Source organism: Leptodactylus fuscus, chromosome 6, assembly GCF_031893055.1.
Source record: "Leptodactylus fuscus isolate aLepFus1 chromosome 6, aLepFus1.hap2, whole genome shotgun sequence".
Classification (NCBI taxonomy): Eukaryota; Metazoa; Chordata; class Amphibia; order Anura; family Leptodactylidae; genus Leptodactylus; species Leptodactylus fuscus.
This window is the reverse complement of record NC_134270.1, coordinates 112249536-112275290: the sequence shown is the minus strand read 5'-3', so window position 1 is coordinate 112275290 and position 25755 is coordinate 112249536. Positions and strand designations below refer to the sequence as shown.

The 25755-nt window shown below is 41.8% G+C and overlaps 1 protein-coding gene across 1 annotated transcript in view; it reads right to left on the bottom strand.

Annotated features, from left to right (window-relative positions):
* The window catches only part of LOC142210033 (piezo-type mechanosensitive ion channel component 2-like), an 83983-nt gene that overhangs the window by 58159 nt on the left and 69 nt on the right, over positions 1-25755 (bottom strand). Inside the window, exons 2-17 of the mRNA XM_075279063.1 lie at positions 24952-25058; positions 24506-24543; positions 23241-23419; positions 19221-19415; positions 16643-16856; positions 14770-14932; positions 14592-14681; positions 11243-11363; positions 6581-6693; positions 5309-5572; positions 5126-5231; positions 3978-4159; positions 3321-3469; positions 2913-3086; positions 2758-2799; positions 2323-2355 (exon numbers count right to left, since the gene is read on the bottom strand). Of these exons, the coding sequence (XP_075135164.1) occupies positions 2323-2355; positions 2758-2799; positions 2913-3086; positions 3321-3469; positions 3978-4159; positions 5126-5231; positions 5309-5572; positions 6581-6693; positions 11243-11363; positions 14592-14681; positions 14770-14932; positions 16643-16856; positions 19221-19415; positions 23241-23419; positions 24506-24543; positions 24952-25058 (2170 nt within the window). The remainder of the gene's footprint in view (positions 1-2322; positions 2356-2757; positions 2800-2912; positions 3087-3320; positions 3470-3977; positions 4160-5125; positions 5232-5308; positions 5573-6580; positions 6694-11242; positions 11364-14591; positions 14682-14769; positions 14933-16642; positions 16857-19220; positions 19416-23240; positions 23420-24505; positions 24544-24951; positions 25059-25755) is intronic.

Here is a 25755-nt window from a genome sequence, read left to right as displayed (position 1 = left end):
ACGGAATTCGGCCAATCAGCGCTGGCTCTGCTGGAGGAGGCGGAGTCTAAGGTCGGACCTGAATGGAGACTGGTGTGGAGCGATCTTAGACTCCGCCTCCTCCAGCAGAGCCAGCGCTGATTGGCCGAATTCCGTACTCTGGCCAATCAGCACTGGCTAATGCATTGTATTGGCGTGATGAAGCAGTGCTGAATGTGTGTGCTTAGCACACACATTCAGCTCTACTTCATCGGGCTAATAGAATGCATTGGCCAGCGCTGATTGGCCGAATTCCGTACTCTGGCCAATCAGTGCTGGCCAATGCATTCTATTAGCTTGATGAAGCAGAGTGTGCACAAGGGTTCAAGCGCACCCTCGGCTCTGATGTAGGAGAGCCGAGGGTGCACTTGAACCCTTGTGCAGCCTCGGCTCTGCTACATCAGAGCCGAGGGTGCGCTTGAACCCTTGTGCACACTCTGCTTCATCAAGCTAATAGAATGCATTGGCCAGCGCTGATTGGCCAATGTATTCTATTAGCCTGATGAAGTAGAGCTGAATGTGTGTGCTAAGCACACACATTCAGCTCTACTTCATCGGGCTAATAGAATGCATTGGCCAGCGCTGATTGGCCAGAGTACGGAACTCGACCAATCAGCGCTGGCTCTGCTGGAGGAGGCGGAGTCTAAGATCGCTCCACACCAGTCTCCATTCAGGTCCGACCTTAGACTCCGCCTCCTCCAGCAGAGCCAGCGCTGATTGGCCGAATTCCGTACTCTGGCCAATCAGCACTGGCTAATGCATTGTATTGGCTTGATGAAGCAGTGCTGAATGTGTGTGCTTAGCATTCAGCTCTACTTCATCGGGCTAATAGAATGCATTGGCCAATCAGCGCTGGCCAATGCATTCTATTAGCGTGAACTGAGTTTGCACAGGGGTTCTAGTGCACCCTCGGCTCTGCTACATCAGATTGCTACATCTGATGTAGCAGTGCCGAGTGTGCATCAGATGTGTAGTTGAGCAAAACTGACTCAGCACTGCTAAGTCTCTGCATTCGCATAGGAATGCATTGGCCAGCCTTCGGCCAATCAGCGCTGGCTCTGCCGGAGGAGGCGGAGTCTAAGGTCGGACCTGAATGGAGACTGGTGTGGAGCGATCTTAGACTCCGCCTCCTCCAGCAGAGCCAGCGCTGATTGGTCGAGTTCCGTACTCTGGCCAATCAGCGCTGGCCAATGCATTCTATTAGCCCAATGAAGTAGAGCTGAATGTGTGTGCTTAGCACACACATTCAGCTCTACTTCATCAGGCTAATAGAATACATTGGCCAATCAGCGCTGGCCAATGCATTCTATTAGCTTGATGAAGCAGAGTGTGCACAAGGGTTCAAGCGCACCCTCGGCTCTGATGTAGCAGAGCTGAGGGTGCACAAGGGTTCAAGTGCACCCTCGGCTCTCCTACATCAGAGCCGAGGGTGCGCTTGAACCCTTGTGCAGCCTCGGCTCTGCTACATCAGAGCCGAGGGTGCGCTTGAACCCTTGTGCACACTCTGCTTCATCAAGCTAATAGAATGCATTGGCCAGCACTGATTGGCCAGAGTACGGAATTCGGCCAATCAGCGCTGGCCAATGCATCCCTATGGGAAAAAGTTTATCTCACAAAAATCACAATTACACACCCGATAGAGCCCCAAAAAGTTATTTTTAATAACATTCCCCCCTAAATAAAGGTTATCCCTAGCTATCCCTGCCTGTACAGCTATCCCTGTCTCATAGTCACAAAGTTCACATTCTCATATGACCCGGATTTGAAATCCACTATTCGTCTAAAATGGAGGTCACCTGATTTCGGCAGCCAATGACTTTTTCCAATTTTTTTCAATGCCCCCAGTGTCGTAGTTCCTGTCCCACCTCCCCTGCGCTGTTATTGGTGCAAAAAAGGCGCCAGGGAAGGTGGGAGGGGAATCGAATTTTGGCGCACTTTACCACGTGGTGTTCGATTCGATTCGAACATGGCGAACACCCTGATATCCGATCGAACATGTGTTCGATAGAACACTGTTCGCTCATCTCTAGTGATATAGTAACAGTAAAATGTCTTCTTTGTATTTCAAAAACAAAAATGTTTTTTTGAATCAGACAACTCCTTTAAAAGTGCAACACTCACATTGGGGAATTTAATAATTCTATTGTAGACATAATAGTTCAATAATCTAACAACATATATGTGATTTTTATTTATATTATTTATTTCTGGTTTTACTGTCTGCCCCATGAACAGTATTTTATAAAACTGAAATTAAACATTTTGCTGCAAACGTTTCTGAGAAAATGGTAATTGGTTGCTTACGTTGTCTTCAGATTGCCGATATTGTCCTTTATCCTGCAAATAGGTTACACAAATGCAGAGATTACTATTATGGAGATTATGTACATAAGCAAAAGTACAACTCTTCCTCGCTCTGCTGTGACTTTATATTTGACAAAACCAAAAAAGGATTTCTTTTTCAATTTCTGCCTGTTTTCCCCAAATGACACTGTCTGTCAGTTTATCTCCTTGTCTATGAGTAACACAGCGGCTCAGTGGTTAGCCCCCTCTGGGTACCCCGGTTTCCTCCCACACTCCAAAGACATATTGATAAGGAATTTAGATTATGAGCCCTGCTTGGGACAATGTTGGCAATATCTCTGCAAAGCGCTGTGGAATATGATGGCTAAGTAGAAGTAAGTATAAGTAAGAAAAAATATAAATCTATCTATCTTTATCTATAATTGTGTTACTCACATATTGGTAAGAATAAGGACACGGTTCTCCATTTTCTTCTTGCTGTTTACATAAGGAAACATAAGTGATGCAATGTAAAATACTTTGATACATTTATAATGCTACAAACTTAGAAGACTATGCAATAGATAAGGTAATCTCTTTTATATACAGACCTGTCATGAATGCCTCCTTCATTGACTGGTATGTTATTGAGATCTGTTAGCTTCAGGAAGTCTTCATTGAAGTAGTAGAGCTGAAGAATACACGCGAGGAGGAAGGAGGACGGAAGCAATATCCCAGCAAACAGCTCCACAACACTGTACTGCTCCAGACCCAGGTCTCTCAGTCTGACCATTAGTGGGAGAGAAGAAGATATCACTAATGTCCATTATTTCAACTAAAAATTGATATAAAATTAGGGTCTACTTTACCAAATGTAATGGCGTCATATGAATCAAGCCTAACCTAGGTCACAAATTTACCACTTATCAGTTCTTATATATACATAATTCATTTAGGTACACCAGCCTGTATGTATGCAAACTGTATTGTCATGCCATATAAAATTTCCATTTTCTCACCCCTCCTCTGACATTCCCAGGATCTGAAGAAAAAATCCAGAGATTGTCTTGAACTGGTAGACATAAACGGCAATGAGAACCACCATGGAGTAGGAAACCACAGTTATCCAGAAATACTTTAGGATTCTTCTCCACCATTCATAATGAATCTGCAGAAAAAGGAAACTTGAAAATTCCTCTACATAGTCTAATGTCTTAGGCCTGGTTCACATCTGTGTTCGGTATTCCGTTTGGGGAGTCCGCTTGGCAACCCCCCGAATGGAATACCGAATACATTAAAAAGCGGGAAAAGAAAGCACATGGACCCCATAGACTATAATGGAGTCTGTGTGTTTTCATGCAGTGTCTGCATGAATGATGGGGAGAGATTTCCCTTAAACAGCATAATGAAAAAAAGACAACAACACAGGAGGAAAGATCTCAGTAATAAAGTGTCCAGCAGAATAATTGCCTAGGTGTCAGCTGGAAGAGAAATGGCTTGCCACCTGGTAGATACAGCTCAAGCTCAGCCATAGTGCTGTCTGCCTAGGCAACCATATTTTGTTTCTTTTCTACATGCATTTTCAGGAATATCTGAAATTTCATCATGAAATACACAAAATAAGAAACTGCCCAGAAAGAGTTTCACAATTCAATTTGCGGCAAAATTGTTCTCACCTTGTATAAAGAGACACAGAAGAGGAAAAGCACAATGTAGAGGATCTTATAAACCACAACCTTGCCGCTAAAACTGATGACAAAAAACATGGCACCACAAAAGTAAATCCAGTATTTCACCAATGTTCCCCGCACCAAGGTGCCAACCATTTCCATGAATGCATTTGGAGGTTCCTCGGTTTCTGCATGTAACAGAAATAGTGAAATCAACAACTGTTGAGTTACTAAAAACTACAAGGTGCTCACTGACTATAATCATAACTCATGGTGTATTTTATTAAATCTCCACTCCGACAAATGTATGATGACTTAGCCCTGTGGTATAGGGAATATTAAAACACAGTGAAAGATGCATCTATCATTCAGCCTCCAAATGGTGACTCGGCTGATCATGTGATCATAGATAGCGTCAGGAAAAGAAAACCTACATGAAATCAATGACTGAACTGTGTATGCTACAGTTATGAAAAAGGATGGGGTTCAATAAAGTATACACATGTCTTATGGATAATTATCAGTCAATCAGAATATATTAATATATCATGTAATACACTGTCTACCAATAAGTATTTGGACACCTGTGGTAGAATAGAAAAACATTTATTATATTCAATAGTGAGCCATCGGTTGGGTGCGGTTTCTCTGGCCAGCACTCGTCGGTCTCTATCTCCCAGTTTCGGGAGTCTGCCAACTCAGGGCACATTCTGACAATCACCATTCACCTTCTACTTCGTAATCCTATAGGCCACTGTCGATTTTGGGTAATTCAGTTCACTTGATATGTCCCTTAAGGTTCGACCATTTCTGTGGTACCTCACAATTACCCTTTTCTCAAAATTAGACATCAAAAATGGACTAATGCCAATGCACTAATGCCAATGTTTAATATTTAACGGCGTAAGGCGTGACGTACATCACGACTGCAGATATCTTCATTTGTATGGGTGTCCAAATACTCATTGGTACTAGACAGTGTATACTGATTGACCACAGAACAAGTATATTACTCGATTGAAATCCATCCTTTTATATCATGCTGCAATTCAAGGGCTCTGATGTAGCTAGGCCTCAGGACCCAAAAGAAGATTGGTATTGATTTATTATACAAAGAAAATGATTCTGCATACTCCATATTGTTGTCTACTAACCAGTTTCCTCTACCAGAACATCTTTAAGTGACTCCTTATCTCCTTCCTGTTGACGTTCTTTTAGATTCTGCCTTAGCAAAGTCCAGAAGACAAAGGCATAGAAGATCTGAAAAAAAATAATGCAGTCAACAATATAATTTTATCCAGAGAGTCCAACCAAAAAGAAATTTGGTTTAGTCTCACCTTTAGTCCAAGATGTACACATGGCATAGTATATGGTTTTAAGTCAAAGTCAATGAGAACAGCTGTGGGTATTCCAGGGAACAGCTCTTCTTGGGAGATATTGAGCCCAACAAAAAAATTTTGGACCACTAAAATGTTTGCATATAAAGCCAAAAACGGTGCGCTCAGCATGGCATAACGTCGCCGATCCCGCGTCATCCAGATTATGCATGACCATATTAATAAGACAAATGTCAGCCAACTGTTGTGTGTGATACTCCAAATCTAGGTAATAACAAGAGATTAAATTCATATTTATTCTAGGTAACTGGTTAAAGGAGATGACCTTTAAGAGACAATACCCCTTAGTGTACATAAAAAAGTGAAAAACACATCACTCATGTCTCTCCTCCCAGTGCCTGCCCACACTCTCCTAAGTCACAAGCCCTGCCTTCTCCCAGCATTTGTAACACTAGCCTAGGTAGGCGGGGGCACATACGGCGCTCTGCAGGCGTGTGAATGAGAGAGGAGAGGACCAAGAACAACGGGGAGCGGCAGCGATTCGGTGCAGGTAAGTTGAGCGATCAGGATCGGAATTCCGTTCCCGATTTTTTATTAGGCGGGATCAGAGCCCAATCACGATCGTGAAATTTACTCGATCGCCAATCGGGATCCGATCTTTCCCGATCGCTTAATCCTACTTGAAGTTGCATGCCCAGAAGCTGAGAAGAGATTTCACTGACAACTGTATCTCTTTTGGTTTTATGTCAGCCATAGTGTTATTATGGAAATCTGTTTTACCAAATAAATTAAAGGGGTTATCGCTTTCTAATATTGGATATTAGATCTGCGAGGGTCCAACAGTCCAACTGTCCCCGGTACAGTGCAGCTCCCGATAACATTTACATACCAGGAGACACACTGCCATATGATATGTAGCAGCGGGTTTTGGTGCTGTAGTGCCGTATCATAGACTTCATGGTCATTATTATAACACTACAACTGCCACAAATTAGTAGTACAGCAATTGTCGGCAGAATTTCTGATCTGCTTCTTTAGACTTTGGCCATGTAACTATAAATAACCATATATTAACACAGAAGTGAGATATTAAAAGCAGAGTTTAATATTTTTTTTATTTTCAATAAAGGATTTTCTTCTGGTAGGTTTACTTTAAGAACTGATGGAAAAATAACAGAGTTGATGTGGTCATATCTCAGTCATCTACATATTGAAATCTACACATTGTACTACATTAAACAAATCCATTTAAAGTATGGTACACCATCTTACCATCATGACTATTAAGGCACTGACATAACTCTGTCTCATGATAAACTGGCCAAGCACTGCCATTCCACCGGGCTTTGTCTCTTCTGGAGTGACCTCCTCCGCTTCCTCCTTCTCTGAGTGACAGCAAACACAAAATTTATTCTCTAAAAATATAGTTCACAAAACCTGTGAAATTGAAATATCTGTGCATATACGCAACATACACTGCCTGGCCAAAAAAAAAAGTCGCGAGTGTTAATATAGTTGGGCCATCATGAGCACGAATAACAGCACGCATCCGTCTCTCCATAGAGTCTATAAGTTTCTGTAGTGTAGACTCAGGGATTTTGATCCAATTCTCAAGTATCAGGGAGCCCAGGTTACGCAGATTCGTTGAGGGTGGTGAGTGACAGTGCAGGTTCCTTTCCAGCACATTCCAGTGTTTCGTCTGCTTCTCGTCGCACCCGGACACGACCATCACTCTGGAACAATGTGAAACGTGATTCATCTGACCACATGACCTTTCTCCACTGCTCTAGGGTCCAATCCTTGTGGTCTCTTGCAAATGACAGGCACCGACGTCTGTTGGTCTCTGTCAGCAATGGCTTTCGTGTGGCGACACAACTGTTGAGACCCATTCCTTTGAGTTCTTCGCATTGTTCGCTCCGAAACGTGTCGCTCCGTCGAGTTGAACATCTGTGTGAGCTCAAAGGTGGTTTTCTGGCGGTTATTCTTCACCAGTCGCTTTAGGGACCTACAACCTCGAATTTCGAGTATACTCTTACGCCCACACTTTCCACGGTTGGAGGGGGGTTCTCCACCATCTCGCCATGCTTGTATGATACGCTGAACAGTTCTCTGTCCGATACCAGTTACTTCAGCAATCTCCTTGCTCGATTTGTTGGCCTGATGCAATCCAATGACTTGCCCCTTCTTGAAGGCACTAACATCTCTTCCTCTGGTAGCTCTTCCGTTGGTAGACATCGCTTCACACCTTTAATTATGATCTGCACATGACAGGCTACAGCTCAATTATATATATTCAAGAATATATGCAAATTCCTGTCATGAACTGTTCATAATTATATCAGGGGTGGAATGGTACCTTGTTGCACAACGTGCCTTTTTTTTGGCCAGGCAGTGTATTATCCACTATATTCAATATATATTGTAGTGACCTATGCAAAATTGGGCTACCAATACACATATATAAAAAAGCACATGTGCTTAAAATTTCAATCCTAAATATATACCATAGACACATACGGAAAATCAATATTTTATTGTAAGATATATATATATATATATATATATATATATATATATATACAGTCCTATGAAAAAGTTTGGGCACCCCTATTAATCTTAATCATTTTTAGTTCTAAATATTTTGGTGTTTGCAACAGCCATTTCAGTTTGATATATCTAATAACTGATGGACACAGTAATATTTCAGGATTGAAATGAGGTTTATTGTACTAACAGAAAATGCGCAATATGCATTAAACCAAAATTTGACCGATGCAAAAATATGGGCACCTCAACAGAAAAGTGACATTAATATTTAGTACATCCTCCTTTTGCAAAGATAACAGCCTCTAGTCGCTTCCTGTAGCTTTTAATCAGTTCCTGGATCCTGGATGAAGGTATTTTGGACCATTTCTTTCTACAAAACAATTCAAGTTCAGTTAAGTTTGATGGTCGCCGAACATGGACAGCCCGCTCTCAAATGATCTGAAAACAAAGATTGTTCAACATAGTTGTTCAGGGGAAGGATACAAAACGTTGTCTCAGAGATTTAACCTGTCAGTTTCCACTGTGAGGAACATAGTAAGGAAATGGAAGACCACAGGGACAGTTCTTGTTAAGCCCAGAAGTGGCAGGCCAAGAAAAATATCAGAAAGGCAGAGAAGAAGAATGGTGAGAACAGTCAAGGACAATCCACAGACCACCTCCAAAGAGCTGCAGCATCATCTTGCTGCAGATGGTGTCACTGTGCATCGGTCAACTATACAGCGCACTTTGCACAAATAGAAGCTGTATGGGAGAGTGATGAGAAAGAAGCCGTTTCTGCACGTACCCCACAAATAGAGTTGCCTGAGGTATGAAAAAGCACATTTGGACAAGGCAGCTTCATTTTGGAAACAAAAATTGAGTTGTTTGGTTATAAAAAAGGCGTTATGCATGGCGTCCAAAAAGAAACAGCATTCCAAGAAAAACACATGCTACCCACTGTAAAATTTGGTGGAGGTTCCATCATGCTTTGGGGCTGTGTGGCCAATGCCGGCATCGGGAATCTTGTTAAAGTTGAGGGTCGCATGGATTCCACTCAGTATCAGCAGATTCTTGAGAATAATGTTCAAGAATCAGTGACGAAGTTGAAGTTACGCCGGGGATGGATATTTCAGCAAGACAATGATCCAAAACACCGCTCCAAATCCTCAGGCATTCATGCAGAGGAACAATTACAATGTTCTGGAATGGCCATCCCAGTCCCCAGACCTGAATATCATTGAACATCTGTGGGATGATTTGAAGCGGGCTGTCCATGCTCGGCGACCATCTAACTTAACTGAACTTGAATTGTTTGTCCAAAATACCTTTATCCAGGATCCAGGAACTGATTAAAAGCTACAGGAAGCGACTAGAGGCTGTTATCTTTGCAAAAGGAGGATCTACTAAATATTAATGTCACTTTTCTGTTGAGGTGCCCATACTTTTGCACCGGTCAAATTTTGGTTTAATGCATATTGCGGATTTTCTGTTAGTACAATAAACCTCATTTCAATCCTGAAATATTACTGTGTCCATCAGTTATTAGATATATCAAACTGAAATGGCTGTTGCAAATACCAAAATATTTAGAACTAAAAATGATTAAGATTAATAGGGGTGCCCAAACTTTTTCATAGGACTGTATATATATATATACAGTGGGGCAAAAAGTATTTAGTCAGTCACCAATAGTGCAAGTTCCACCACTTAAAAAGATGAGAGGCGTCTCTAATTTACATCATAGGTAGACCTCAACTATGAAAGACAAAATGAGAAAACAAATCCAGAAAATCACATTGTCTGATTTTGTAAGAATTTATTTGCAAATTATGGTGGAAAATAAGTATTTGGTCACCTACAAACAATCAAGATTTCTGGCTCTCACAGACCTGTAACTTCTTCTTTAAGAGTCTCCTCTTTCCTCCACTCATTACCTGTAGTAATGGCACCTGTTTAAACTTGTTATCAGTATAAAAAGACACCTGTGCACACCCTCAAACAGTCAGACTCCAAACTCCACTATGGTGAAGACCAAAGAGCTGTCAAAGGACACCAGAAACAAAATTGTAGCCCTGCACCAGGCTGGGAAGACTGAATCTGCAATAGGCAACCAGCTTGGATTGAAGAAATCAACTGTGGGAGCAATAATTAGAAAATGGAAGACATACAAGACCACTGATAATCTCCCTCGGGCTCCACGCAAAATCTCACCCCGTGGGGTCAAAATGATCACAAGAACGGTGAGCAAAAATCCCAGAACCACGCGGGGGGACCTAGTGACTGAACTGCAGAGAGCTGGGACCAATGTAACAAAGCTTACCATCAGTAACACACTACGCCGCCAGGGACTCAGATCCTGCAGTGCCAGACGTGTCCCACTGCTTAAGCCAGTACATGTCCGGGCCCGTCTGAAGTTTGCTAGAGAGCATTTGGATGATCCAGAAGAGTATTGGGAGAATGTCCTATGGTCTGATGAAACCAAACTGGAACTGTTTGGTAGAAACACAACTTTTCGTGTTTGCATCGACTGATCCGGGTACATGAAAGAATGAATGGGGCCATGTATCGTGAGATTTTGAGTGCAAACCTCCTTCCATCAGCAAGGGCATTGAAGATGAAACGTGGCTGGGTCTTTCAACATGACAATGATCCAAAGCACACCGCCAGGGCAACGAAGGAGTGGCTTTGTAAGAAGCATTTCAAGGTCCTGGAGTGGCCTAGCCAGTCTCCGGATCTCAACCCTATAGAAAACCTTTGGAGGGAGTTGAAAGTCCGTGTTGCCAAGCGACAGCCCCAAAACGTCACTGCTCTAGAGGAGATCTGCATGGAGGAATGGGCCAACATACCAACAACAGTGTGTGCCAACCTTGTGAAGACTTACAGAAAACGTTTGACCTCTGTCATTGCCAACAAAGGATATATAACAAAGTATTGAGATGAAATTTTGTTACTGACCAAATACTTATTTTCCACCATAATTTGCAAATAAATTCGCAAATATATATATATATATATATATATATATATATATATATATATATATATGATAAAAATGACATACATATGGAGGGATAACCACATAAAACAGTTTTACATCCCACAGGGTGGACAAGTCACGGAGTAATCCAGGTAAAAAAGATTGTATACCCGTTGTGACTCAACATTGGTTACATAAAGTGGTAAATGCACACAATCAAACAAACTAGAAAAGGAAATACAATATATATCTGGTTGATAAGGTAAAGTGAAAACCCTGAGGGATCCAAACCACACCCCAACGTGTGTTTCGCTTTAGCTTCGCCTCTTGGCATTGCCCTCGATGAAGTTAAGGCAAAACTGCGACCCAATGTACTAGAGGATCAGCGATATCTGTTTCTTAGTGTGTTAAGCTTACTGAGGCAAACTGACCTGACTCTTTTTCTTTTTCCTCATCTTCAAGATATATAGGAACAGAGAAATCAGTATGTACTTGTACTTCACACTTCAGCAGTGGTAATTCTTGCCATCCATTATGCATGAGATACTCAGGCTAAAATTAATGTAAAATATTACGTTTAGATTTTTGTTTCTTATAATGATCAGTTTTTTGCACCTTTAATAAACAGTTCAGAGCAGAGAGATAATGCAGGATTATTTACTGGCTTCTTGCCATTACTAGACTGAACTGTAAAGCAATCCTCCCCTGCTGTAAAGAGTGGGGAATTCAAAAGGTACTTCCTTTAAGAGTGCCTTTAAGAAAGAAACACACTTTATATATCAGTGTGGCCAAAGTCCATTTAAAAAGCACTATAACATTAGTAATATTAAGTTACTCCAAATAAGGAACCACTGTCAACCAATTTTACATTAGAGATGACCTTTTTTGTCCTCTATGATCAGGAGTGTCTGCCCCGATTCCAGAGATATCGGTGCCTTTATTTTAAGCTGCCGATATCACTGGACTGTCAGAGGTTCAGAGATACCGGCCTAACAGCTCAGTGTCTTGGTTGGGCAGTGAGGTACGACCCCCTTCACAGTACAAGTCCATAGAAGTGTACCATCAGAGAGGCATACCTCACCGCCCAACAATCACCCTGGCTGTAAGGCCGGTACCTCTGACAGTGCAGAGAGATCGGCAACTGAAACTAACAGCCCTGATATCTCTGGGACTGGGACAGAAATATGGGTAAAATCAGTTCCATTGGCTTGGAAAATATAGTATGTAATGGGATTTAAAACTGGTTAAAGGATCATATCCAGAAAGTTGTAGCCAATGATTGGGAGCTTGGCCTAGTCGTCTGTTATAAGTGGTGTACCCCAAGGTTCAGTGCTAAGTACACTGTTATTTAATGATATAGAAAATACATTTAATAGCACTGTTTCTATTTTTTGGAGATGACACCAAGCTATGTAGTACAGTACAGTTAATAGGGGATGTACATAGGTTAAAAGCAGACATGGGACAGACTGAATGTTTTGGCATTCACATGGCATATGAGGTTCAGTGTGGATAAATATAAAGTTATGCATTTTGGTAATAATAATCTGAATAAAACATATGTCCTAGGGGATGTAAAGCTGGTGGAGAAGGACCTGGGTATACTTGTAGATCATAGACTAAATTACAGCATACAATGTCAGTCAACTGCTTGTAAATCCAGCAGGATAACTGTCATGTATTACAAGGGTAAGGCTCCATCTGGAATATGTAGTTCAGTTCATAAGAAGGATGTCCTAGAGTTGGAAAAGGTTCAATGGAAGACCACAAAAGTGATAAGAGTCATGTATAAGGAGAGATTTAGGCTAAGGCCCCATGCAGTAAATCGTTGCTAGAAGAAGCCCTGCAGAAAAGACCGCAGCGGAAACGCAACCACTTTGAAACATTCCCGATCTTAGAGGACATAAAGGGTGCAGTACAGGGGCGGATCCAGGGCCGGGCGAGCCGGGCAACCGCCCGGGGCCCCGCGCTTAGCGGGGCCCCGCGGCGCGGCCGGAACCTAACAAAATGGTCCCGGTCGGCATGTCCCGACTCCAACTGAGCTCAGCGTTAAAGCAGGAGCTGAGCTCACAGCTCCTGCTTTAAACGCCTATGTATTCGGCTCATCGGCGGTAGGACGCCGATGAGCCGAATACATAGGCGTTTAAAGCCGGAGCTGTCACAGCTCAGCTCCTGCTTTAACGCTGAGCTCCGGCCTCCGGCATTTGTAGCCGCAATGTGATGACGTCATCACATCGCGGCTACAATATGTGTATGAGGCAGAAAGCTGCGAGGGAAAGAGGAATGATGAGTGTGTGTGTGAGTGTGAGAACAGCATGACACTGGGGCAGATGGAGGGGGAGAGAACAGCATGACACTGGGGCAGATGGAGGGGGAGAACGGCATGACACTGGGGCAGATGGAGGGGGAGAACGGCATGACACTGGGGCAGATGGAGGGGGAGAACGGCATGACACTGGGGAAGATGGAGGGGGAGAACGGCATGACACTGGGGCAGATGGAGGGGGAGAACGGCATGACACTGGGGCAGATGAAGAGGGGGAGAGAACAGCATGACACTGGGGCAGATGAAGAGGGGGAGAGAACAGCATGACACTGGGGCAGATGGAGGGGGGAGAATGGCATGACACTGGGGCAGATGAAGGGAGGGGAGAACGGCATGACACTGGGGCAGATGGAGGGGGGAGAATGGCATGACACTGGGGCAGATGGAGGGGGGAGAATGGCATGACACTGGGGCAGATGGAGGGGCAGAGAACGGCATGACACTGGGGCATATGAAGGGGGAGAACGGCATGACACTGGGGCAGATGAAGAGGGGGAGAGAACGGCATGACACTGGGGCAGATGGAGGGGGGAGAACGGCATGACACTGGGGCAGATGGAGGGGGGAGAACGGCATGACACTGGGGTAGATGGAGGGGGGAGAACGGCATGACACTGGGGCAGATGAAGGGGGGAGAACGGCATGACACTGGGGCAGATGAAGGGGGGAGAACGGCATGACACTGGGGCAGATGAAGGGGGGAGAACGGCATGACACTGGGGCAGATGAAGGGGGGAGAACGGCATGACACTGGGGCAGATGAAGGGGGGAGAACGGCATGACACTGGGGCAGATGAAGGGGGGAGAACGGCATGACACTGGGGCAGATGAAGGGGGGAGAACGGCATGACACTGGGGCAGATGAAGGGGGGAGAACGGCATGACACTGGGGCAGATGAAGGGGGGAGAACGGCATGACACTGGGGCAGATGAAGGGGGGAGAACGGCATGACACTGGGGCAGAGACGGGGGAAATGAAACTGTGGGCAGATAAAGGGGAGAATGGCATGAAACTGGGGACAGAGATAGAGGGGGGGACATGAAACTAGGGGTAGATGAAGGGTGTATATGAAAATGGGGGGGAGATATAATTTACGGGTGACTGTAGGAGGATTATACTGTGTGGAATCACATGAAAATTGAATGAGAATGGGTGGAGTCAACATAAAAGTGGGCGGGGCCTAATTTGCTGCGGCGCACTGCGCGCGCCGCACGTTTTGTTCCCTCTTTCTAGTCTTCAACAGTTGGGAAGTACAGGTTAGAAGTGAGAGACCCCCAGTAAGTAGGGCCCCGCCAAAGTCAATTGCCCAGGGCCCCGCAAACCCTGGATCCGCCACTGGTGCAGTACATCCTCTACATATTACTGATGCATATAGTAATCCTCTAGGTTCTAAATGTTTCTTTTTCTAGCTAGCTCTGAGCAATCGCTGAGATAATTCAGTGTAGATTCTCACTTGTATGAGTTCCGCATTTGAGGTCCACAGCATTCCATCCAAATGGTGATCATCTCTGGGATTATTTTCTTTCTTACTTGCAGGCTCCTCCTTCAAAAGATAATAATATTATATATAGATCTTTCCAGTGTAGCACCAATAGCTTAGAAATGTTGTTTTGTAACATTTTGCGACATACCATTGGGAGTTTAGCCCACTGCTGTACCAACATGACTAATGTATAGTAGAGAACCAGCAGCATAAATGGGTTTGTGAAAACTGGCCAGTGCAGATCTTCGTGCATCTGGATCCTCCATAACTCAGTCTGATTGGTCCTGACAATTGCTGTCATCCCAAAAAGTCTGGACATTTAGAATGGATAAGAAATACATTTGCAAAAATTAATTGGAAATGTCAAATATTAATTTGATATGCCTTGTATTAAAAAGTGTATTGACTTGTGTCAGGAATCGCTCAGGTAGATGCTTGTAGCAGTGCAGGAAACAGGGACACAGACACTGGATTGCACAAAAGTTCAGGCTTTATTCACTTGTAGTGCATACACTGCCTTTTTAAAGGCACAAAATAAACAAAACAAAAGCCTTCTCGGCTGAGAACTCACTAAACATAGGAAAACTTTTCCCTGACTATACAGAAACCTGGCTACCAGACTCCCGCCTTGGCAACAACAACGGGTGGCACAGTACCTGCTCTGTATGTTCAATCTGGACAGGTCAGCTCTGTCTGTGTGGTGCCACACTCCTAATCCTCACACACAGTCTATTATAAGGCCTTGATTAGTCAGCTGACCTCCCTGGTGTGGGCCTTTACCATACACCATTTAGCTGCCTGGCTGGGATATACCTGTCTCCCAGACCACACCCTTCACTCTCTCACACTTGCTACACATTGCTATGTGCAGTATACCAATTCAATACCTGGACATTACATAAAGGATTACAGATAGAAATACTATGCTGAGTGTAACAGTCATCTTTTTTTAACTTTTGGAATTTTTTCTTTACTGTGGGTAGGGGGTATATGTTTAACACTTTTGTAATACACTTTACTGACAGATTACTCCAAAGTCTCATTTTAGCCATGATCTAATTGTGAGTTGCTAAGGAGAGTCCTTCTGTACATAGCATGCATAGTGCACACTATACTCATCTATGGATAGCATTATATGCAGGCTCCATAGCTTGCCTCTACTCGCCCTGTTCTCTGTATATCATGGCGCAGAGATTATACTGTAACAAGTCATCGGCGTTCACACTACCGTTGGTTTCCGATTGCAGTGTCCGTTGCTACTGTCCATTCAAGATTTTAGCAATGGACACTAGCTGTGTCCGTTACAATTTCCATTCATTTCAATGGGATTTCATCTGTTGTCCGTTTGTGTCCTTAAGGGTCCGTTAACAACCATGTCCGTTTTTTCAAGCGGACAGAGAAATCACACATGTAGGATTTTTTTGTCCATTTGAATAAACGGACAGAAAGTGTCCGTTTTTTTTTTTTTTACATTGAGGTCTAAGGGCAACGGACATATAACGGACAGTAACTGATGGCCATCAGTTACAGTCCGTTATTTTCTGTCCGTTTATTTTCTGCACATGCTCAGAAAGCATAAACAGTAAAAAAAGAAAAAACGGACAGTATAAAAAACGGATACTAATGTGTCCGTTTTTTTTTAACTGATCCATTAAATGGATCAGTAAAAAAAAAGGACACATTAACATCAGTTAGCATCAGTTAGTGTCCGTTATGATAGGTGTCCGTTTTTTTCTTTTAAACGGACACCTTCATAACGGACACCAACGGTAGTGTGAACGCCCATCACTTTCCCTGTCTACGTTCTGACTGTTAGTGCTGAGTACTATATCTCTATAAACAGCCCTGCTGTTGTTTGCTTTTACAGTATACCCATCTACCTGCTCACTATCTAGCTGGGCAAATGTGAAATTGCTGAATGCAAAATCCTTCATTGTATTAGCTACTTAGCACAATACAACCATTAATAATACATTACATTATTTTAAAAAAGAAGCAACAATAACAATTTGTAATCCTACCTGGCGTACAAATCCTGAGGTGGAATTACATCTTGAAAGTATGGGAGCTGATAGAGATAGATGGCGGTCAAGTGACCAGCACTAAAAATTGCCCCCAAGACACAGAGACTGCTGAAAACCACTAGGCTTACACTACGGTTACATGCCCACCAGGAGCACAAGAACAGGAAGATGAAAAAATACACGGCAGATGTCACAGAAGGTAAAATTATTCCTGTAGAAAACAAACAGGTCCAGTTACTGCAATATATATAACATGGGTGAAAGGGTGAAAATTTATGGCTTCCAAATTGAAAATTAGTTTTCCTTTTATATAGCAAAAACACATTTTACAAAACTCTACACATGCTGCAGAGAAGCTACATTTTTTGTTATTTGGACCTAAGTCAGGAGCGGGTTTAGCAGATAGGAGATGTATATATACCTCCTTTATATTTCCCATTCCTTTTAAAGCTACTCTTGGCTTCGGTTCAAAAATTTGCAACAAAATCTGGACAAAAAAACACAGTTTTTCTGAAAAGTTGGCCTCAGCCTACGAACCTTTTTAGACCCTGCTAGACAGTTTTCCAAACTCTCTAAAAAAAGGGAGTCTGACTTTTGTGATTTATTATTGCCTTCACCAGTTTTCTTTTAGAAAAATACTGGTCCAAAGTATCTAAACTGTGAGGTGGGGTTCAAGCTCCTTTCAGACGACCATGTGCTAGGTCAACATGCTATCCTGTTTTTTCCTGGATAGCACACTGGCCTATTCATTTCTGTGGGCCTGTGCACATGACCGTGAATTACACGATTGTGTGTGCGGACCGACAGTCCATACAGCAAAATATAGAACAAGTCCTATTCCCGTCCGGTTCTGCAGCATCTTGGTTGAACATTTCTATATGTGGATTTTCCATCACTGCTCAGTGTTTACAGATATGAATATATATATATATATATATATATATATATATATATATATATATACACTCACCGGCCACTTTATTAGGTACACCATGCTAGTAACGGGTTGGACCCCCTTTTGCCTTCAGAACTGCCTCAATTCTTCGTGGCATAGATACAACAAGGTGCTGGAAGCATTCCTCAGAGATTTTGGTCCATATTGACATGATGGCATCACACAGTTGCCGCAGATTTGTCGGCTGCACATCCATGATGCGAATCTCCCGTTCCACCACATCCCAAAGATGCTCTATTGGATTGAGATCTGGTGACTGTGGAGGCCATTGGAGTACAGTGAACTCATTGTCATGTTCAAGAAACCAGTCTGAGATGATTCCAGCTTTATGACATGGCGCATTATCCTGCTGAAAGTAGCCATCAGATGTTGGGTACATTGTGGCCATAAAGGGATGGACATGGTCAGCAACAATACTCAGGTAGGCTTTGGCGTTGCAACGATGCTCAATTGGTACCAAGGGGCCCAAAGAGTGCCAAGAAAATATTCCCCACACCATGACACCACCACCACCAGCCTGAACCGTTGATACAAGGCAGGATGGATCCATGCTTTCATGTTGTTGACGCCAAATTCTGACCCTACCATCCGAATGTCGCAGCAGAAATCGAGACTCATCAGACCAGGCAACGTTTTTCCAATCTTCAATTGTCCAATTTCGATGAGCTTGTGCAAATTGTAGCCTCAGTTTCCTGTTCTTAGCTGAAAGGAGTGGCACCCGGTGTGGTCTTCTGCTGCTGTAGCCCATCTGCCTCAAAGTTCGATGTACTGTGCGTTCAGAGATGCTCTTCTGGCTACCTTGGTTGTAACGGGTGGCTATTTGAGTCACTGTTGCCTTTCTATCAGCTTGAACCAGTCTGGCCATTCTCCTCTGACCTCTGGCATCAACAACGCATTTCCGCCCACAGAACTGCCGCTCACTGGATGTTTTTTCTTTTTCGGACCATTCTCTGTAAACCCTAGAGATGGTTGTGCGTGAAAATCCCAGTAGATCAGCAGTTTCTGAAATACTCAGACCAGCCCTTCTGGCACCAGCAACCATGCCACGTTCAAAGGCACTCAAATCACCTTTCTTCCCCATACTGATGCTCGGTTTGAACTGCAGGAGATTGTCTTGACCATGTCTACATGCCTAAATGCACTGAGTTGCCGCCATGTGATTGGCTGATTAGAAATTAAGTGTTAACGAGCAGTTGGACAGGTGTACCTAATAAAGTGGCCGGTGAGTGTATGTATATATATATATATATATATATATATATATATAAATTTTACATAGTCATATCTGAATGTAAACACTCCGCAGTGATGGGAAATCCAACCATAGGAAAATATTTCATACATTATGATATTTTCATAAGATTTCTCTAAATGTTTAATGATGTTTGCATAGGTTATCAGGGGGTTGGAGGGAGGGCATTTTATGGAGCACAGTCTAGATGGAACATTTGCATTTGGATTTAGTGGAACTGTTTTCTGCTTTGTTATCAGCCAAGAATGGGAGGAAATAATGATCAAATAATAGATGCATAGTGCAATAAACCAGGGAATTGCTTTAGATATTATAACTCATCGCAATGCTATGGAGAGAAGAGGTTAATAAAATAATAGGTAAAGTACCTGACAGGCCAAGTAGCAGCGTGACCACCACTTTTCCGGCTGTTGTAAACAGAGCCTCAAACAATAGCTTCATGGCAGAGATGAAGGCTGTAACCTTCTCAATGATTTTTGCTCGAGTATCATTGACATCCTTATCCAGGGTTTCTTCATCTGTGGAAAAATCGGTCTCATTCTCACTTTCTTCAGTCTCACTTTCTGTTTCAGATTCCTGAAAGAAATCAGATTAATAAAAACATTTACCGTATGTTAAATATAACCCTGCTTGTTTCCCACCACTAACATTTATGTAATGCCAAACCAAATCATATGCTGAATGTGTTATCTAGGACAAAGAAAAGAAATGGAAATTATTCCCAGCTTCATATGAAAAACATTCACAACAGGTATATTTAATGGACGGAACAATTCTTTTAATTCAGAATCACAGGAACCTTATACATGCTGAACTGGTAGAGAAACACTTGGTAAAGTACATCTTCTAAACAGCAGTATAGGCAATTTTCTTAATAATGCTAGGTTCACACCTGCATTCAGGTTTCTGTTTGTGGGATCTGCTTGTGGACCCAACAAACGGAAACCTATTCCGCTTAAAAAAGCATTTACCTGCGGAAACCTGCTGACCTCATAGACTATAATGGGGTCCCATCTGGTTTCCTTCCGAAAAATGCGGAGCGAAAAGGCCTGCTTGCAGAATTTTTCTCTCCACATTTTTTAAGCGGACTGATGGATGGAATGCCCAAAAGGCAACAAGTGCAGCTGTAAATCCAGCCTTAGCATTCTGCACTCTTTTCTGGTCTGAGGTTGTATCACATGACCCCTATCCATTCACTCTCACTAGCTGAAGCCTACAATTCCTGTCCTGTGTATGGGAAAGTCAGTCTCTGCTTGCAAGCCTATGCGAATGACATTGAGGCTCTCATAGGAAATGGAGGAATGGGGAGAACCTAATTGTCTCCATGCCGCTATCTGCTTCTCATCTTGAGAAAATGTATGCTACATAGCAGAATTGTACAATTTTCTGGTTTATCACAAGAAATTTCACAGTATAACAAATTGCTTAGGCAAATTGCTGGGCAAATTGCTGCTGATATAGGAATAACTGGCCGCATATTCTGATCACCGGGTGGGACTTACAGCCCAGTAGTGCTGCTCTACAATGTTTTTCTGTAACTCTCATAGATGTGAATGGGAGCTCTGTAAACAGCAAAGCACAACTAAACTGCACTATCTATGTAGCTCCACAGTTATGGAAAAAGCATAGCTCAATGTAGCTTCCATTCTGTTTCCATAGCTTCCATTCACCTCCATGGCTATTACATTAATAATGTAGAGCAGTGCTGCCCACCTGTTTCCATAAGTCTCATTCTGGTGGTTGGGGGTCTTGTGGCCAGTTATTCCCAACGGAAATTTGCTGAGATAGGAATAATAACCCTTTAATTATACAATAAAATTCAGCAAAAACTATGTAGCAATTATAGCACCATTATTACTCAGCATTATTAGGACATCTGGTAGTTCTCAGGTTCCTTGTAATTCAGGGTCAAACAAAGCGACAAATGTTCTTTTACTTAAAGTTTTTAACATTTTTTTTTAGCAGTTTCTTAATTTGGCGTTATGGGCTACCATTTTCATTTCATGTTCTATGTTTCTTTGGGTGAATAACATGTACTGTACTCAATACCATATTGCAAACATTGAGAAGTGGTTGTAGATGTGTTGCAGAAATGCAGCCATATAGTAGGAATGCTGCAGATAAATTGCTGTGGTGTCCTAAAATGCACAGCAGAGGAATCAACTACATTTAGAAAAGGCAAATATATTATTCTCTACTTTGTAAATTCCATGCAAAAAATTGTCAACAAATCTGCCATGTCTGAACATGGAGAAATATTTCTACCATTTAACAAAACTCAACAATCATATTTTCATCCATCTATTAATGATTGGTAATGGTTTACCAGTATAAGAAATCATGGCAAAGTAATGCCACCCTTAGTAGTAGTAATGGTGAGAAATGGAAATGACAGCCATATGGCTTATCTGCCAGGCAATGAACGGGCATGAATAACACTGGTGCTTACCTAGGCAGGCTTAACCCACAAGAGCTACTATATAGCTACTAGAAGCTACGGTCTACGGTTTGCAGATCTCAGATTTAGATATACAGCCCTGTGCATTAGCCATAGCTATATGATAACAGGTAGTTGGTGCCTGCTGTTACAGGTCTAGGTTCACAGATTGACAAAATAAAAAAACTAAACTATCTACAGTACTTCAGCACTACATTTTTCTCTTTAGCTAGTTAGTATTTTATACCACCATTACTAAGGCAGCATTACAGCGACATCTTGTGGAGAAGCACAGGTACAGATAGCATAAGAGTAAGATCATGCATAGGTTACTCAGATTGATAAGGGGACCCCTCAGAGTACTTAGTTTGGGGGACACATGTTATCACAGTCCCCTTATTTTTCATTTTTAATATTAGTTTGGTTGCTTTTGTTTGTTTTTTGTGCTTGTTTTTCTTCCATTATTTGTTTATAGTGGTACTTACCAGTCCCCCTCTGGTCAGCTGTTACTTGGTGCAACCACCTTCCAGCTTCTTCTGTATCTGGGCAGAATTATCTTATGGCATCACTGATTGGCTATTGGTATCCAGTGGCGGGAAAAGCAGAGTTTAAAATAAAGCGATCCCACCTTGGTCAAGCAATCGCTGGAGGAAGATGAGCCTGTGACCCCCACCACCACCCTTAAAGATACTGTCTATATTTTCATAATGTTTATTAGTGGGACTTGGTTACCCTTGGTGGATTCAGTCTATTCCTTGGTTAATGCAGATGGTTACTGGGTTCTCATTATTTACTTACCATTCATTATTTTACTGGTTTATTTGTTTTTATTTCTCTGGGTTCTTGTTATTTATGTGACCATTTATGTAACCCTTAATAAAAATTGTGACCCTATTTAATCCAATGAATTGTGTGTTCTTATTTATCTTCTAGTATTCTTTATTTTATACAAAATGGGGCTTTTGATATCACGAAGGTTCAATGTTCATTTTATGAAAATTTACATTTTATATATGGATCTAGAAAAACCTAAAGAGATGGCTTCACATATGTTTTTAGAATTACTTATAGTCCACTAACTAGCACACCCCTACCAGTTTAGCTGTCTTCTCTATAATGTTTTCTGCTGCACTGCTCATGCTAGGTTTACATTAGCGTTCAGTTCTCCATCATTCTGATCCGCACGGATACCCAAAAGGCAGAGAGCCTGTCTGCTTAAAAAGGGCTTCCCAGCGGACACCTGTAGACCTCATAGACTAGAACTTTTCACTCCATTGAGTTGAAGTGGAATCCAGCATTACTTCTCAGAAACTGGCCCAAAGTGAGAACAACTCAAGCATCCACCTCAGGCCAGTTTCAGATGGTATATTCAGTCCATGAAATAAGGACCATATATCAGCTGCATTTTCTGGACTCAACATTGTCCAAAGACCTGGTTTATCACAGCATCATAAGTCACCACCTCACTGTGGAGCTACAGTCCCCAACTAAAAGTGTGCAGAATACAGCAGATTACAGCTGACATATGGCCCTTATTTCACAGGCTGAAACTGCCCATCTGAAGCTGGCTTAACACTTAGAACAACTAACACAGCTAAATATATGTGTGATTTACTCATTTATAGTTTTTTGCTTGCTAAGCTCAGAAGCAGTCATCTAGACATAGGGCGGCCCTACTTACTGACTGACAGCGCTCCATGTATACAAAGATAACTGTCGGCCTCGGATAGGACCACTGCCATGAATAGGTAATTGAGTGTAAGCATAGAAAGTGTAACACTATACAGAAATCACAAGTTATACTGAATCTTTTCCCATAAAAATAGTTATCAGCTCAGCCCCTCCTGCTCTATAACACGCTCACTGCAGATTGCGCTGCATTTTCAGCATTACAGGCTCCCTACAAGACAAATAATAAACTAAACACGTCTCATACAAACGCTTCTGACACCAATGGGTGAGCTTACCTCATCTTCTTCTTCCTCCTCACTGCTTACACGAACACTGATTTTGGGAGCTCCTGATCTTACTAGTTTTTTACAAGCCCTTCGAATGAAGAATCCAGCAAATAACATGCCAATATCCGAGGCCAAAAGGCGGACTATATTCCAGGGATCTACACTGCTGAGTCTAAAAAAAAAAAAAAATTAATCGATAAATGCTTAATCTTAAATCATAGTTAAATCTTAGCAAACATTACAGCTTCTTCTGTAACTGGAGCACTCCTATAGATAAATATGTGTCCTTGTCAAGTGATGGACATACAGGGACAGCTCATTCCAGTACCTGCATGATCAACACATGACAAAGACACATTGATATGCAATGTATAATCCTGTAGAACGACTGCCAGCAGAGATCTTAATAACTATAATGGAAAATTGTATAACCTTACTTTATACTGCGAATGTCAGTGTAAACTTAGGCAGATTGCTTACAGTGGTTGATACTGGATGATAAATCTAGAGTCTCTTTAGACTGTCTAGGCTAAGTTTTTATCATTGATCAGTTGGCTTAGGGTTCATTCACACGGAGTAAACACGCGCTCATTTTGGCAAAATACACGTGTGAAGTCAATGGGAGTCTTATTTTTACACGTGTATTTTTTACATGTGTATTTTGCCAAAATGAGCGCGCGTTTACTCCGTGTGAATGGACCCTTAGTTTGAGTCAGAATTTTATACCTCATCGCTCATCTGCCTAGCAAGTCAGAAAAATTTTATCTCAAAATATATAGAACAAAATGTGCTGAAATGTGCTAAGCTGTGCCACATTTTGGTGTATTTTATGCTATAGTTTAGCTGGAACTACTGTACAATAGTAAATCTATCCCAATATATCTATGCCACATATGCTTTATAGTCTCAGAATAAGCCTACAACTTTAGCAGTCAGTGTTATCTGATACTCAGTAACAACTTCAGCTATTGATCTTAAGAAAAATAACAGAGAGTAAAACTGGCTCTACACATTAGATGTACATAGGCTGAACCTTCTATACTTGACGTGATGTGTATGGGGTCTACTAGCTCTCCCTAAATGACAGATGATTTCAAATAAGGTACCTTTCAGCTCTTTCTCCCTTGAGTCGAGTGTGTATGTGCATGGGAGAATCAGGTAACAGCTAACTAAAATATATGGTCACCTCCATTTGGTGGAATATGTTTTGATACAGTCATAAAAGCAGAAGTATCTTTCACTGCAATATTTCTCTTACCTCATAATTCCAAAGTGTTTTAGGATTTCTTCCCATAGGTGATCTGAAGAGACAGTAACAAATAACCAGGTAACACATGACACACTTCATAAAAGTAAGCAGTTTTTGTATTATCTCCCTAAATATACATTGCTATCAATTTTTACTTCAATATCCGCTTCCAATCATTTTGCTCTAATTGTAGTGAGAGACGTTTCATCTTGTACACTGCTGCTTTAGCGTATGTTCACACATTGTGAAAGCGCTTTTAGATGCATAAAAACTGTGATATGAACATAGTATATTATTATAACGTTCTACAATCATACAGTAGATGCAGAAACAGGAGCAGATATACTTGTGAATTTTGGTGGCATCCTACTATTTTACTGCAATGTTGCCATAGAAGCCTCGCCTACAGATTATGCCTTTTATAATGCATACCTATACTGAATCCTATCTGGTATATTACCTTCTGGAGGAACATAATTGAATGCAATTTGGAAAGATGACTGTATAAGGAGTAGAAAAAAGCTGGTATAGTATATAGACTTTAAGAATTTCCCAGTGTGCCCTAGGAGAAAGAAAAAAATACATACTTAAATAAAAAGCGCATAAACTAGGAAAACAGTAACATTTCTTTAAACTACTACCTAAAGATCCAGACACTTCATGTGCAGAACTGAAAAATAATTTAACAGAAGCAGAAACAAGGAATGTAACACTGTACATAAGTATTTTATTTAGATTTGTTTTTCTCTCTAAAAGGGTAAAAAAAAGGTAAAAAAGCAGATGTAAACTTGTAGTCAGTGTTTCAATCTGATCACAATAATTTACTGTAACTAAAGAAAACAAAAAATGTACAGTTAATCACTAGCTGCCATAACATATGGACCAAGGGACACTGTAGCCGCGCAGCAGTACATTTGGAGGACAATGTTGTAAATGCTAATGATACGAGAAGGGGTTTGGGACATTATCCACTTATTCAAGGTTCAAACCTGCGCTTGGGTTTCCATTTTTGGGTCTGCTTGGGGATCCACAAAACAGAAACCCACAGAAAATGTTTCCTTCCGAAAAATGTGGAGAGAAAAGTCCTGCTTCCAGAAATGGAGAATGGAATCCCCAAGCAGTCACCGAGCAGAGATGTACTAAGTATAATACAGATAATACAAATATTATAGTTATAGAAATTAGAATTTTAAGTTTTGTAATTTCTCAAACATTCAATGTATCAAAGTTATAGATACAAAGAATTTCAACCACAGTCC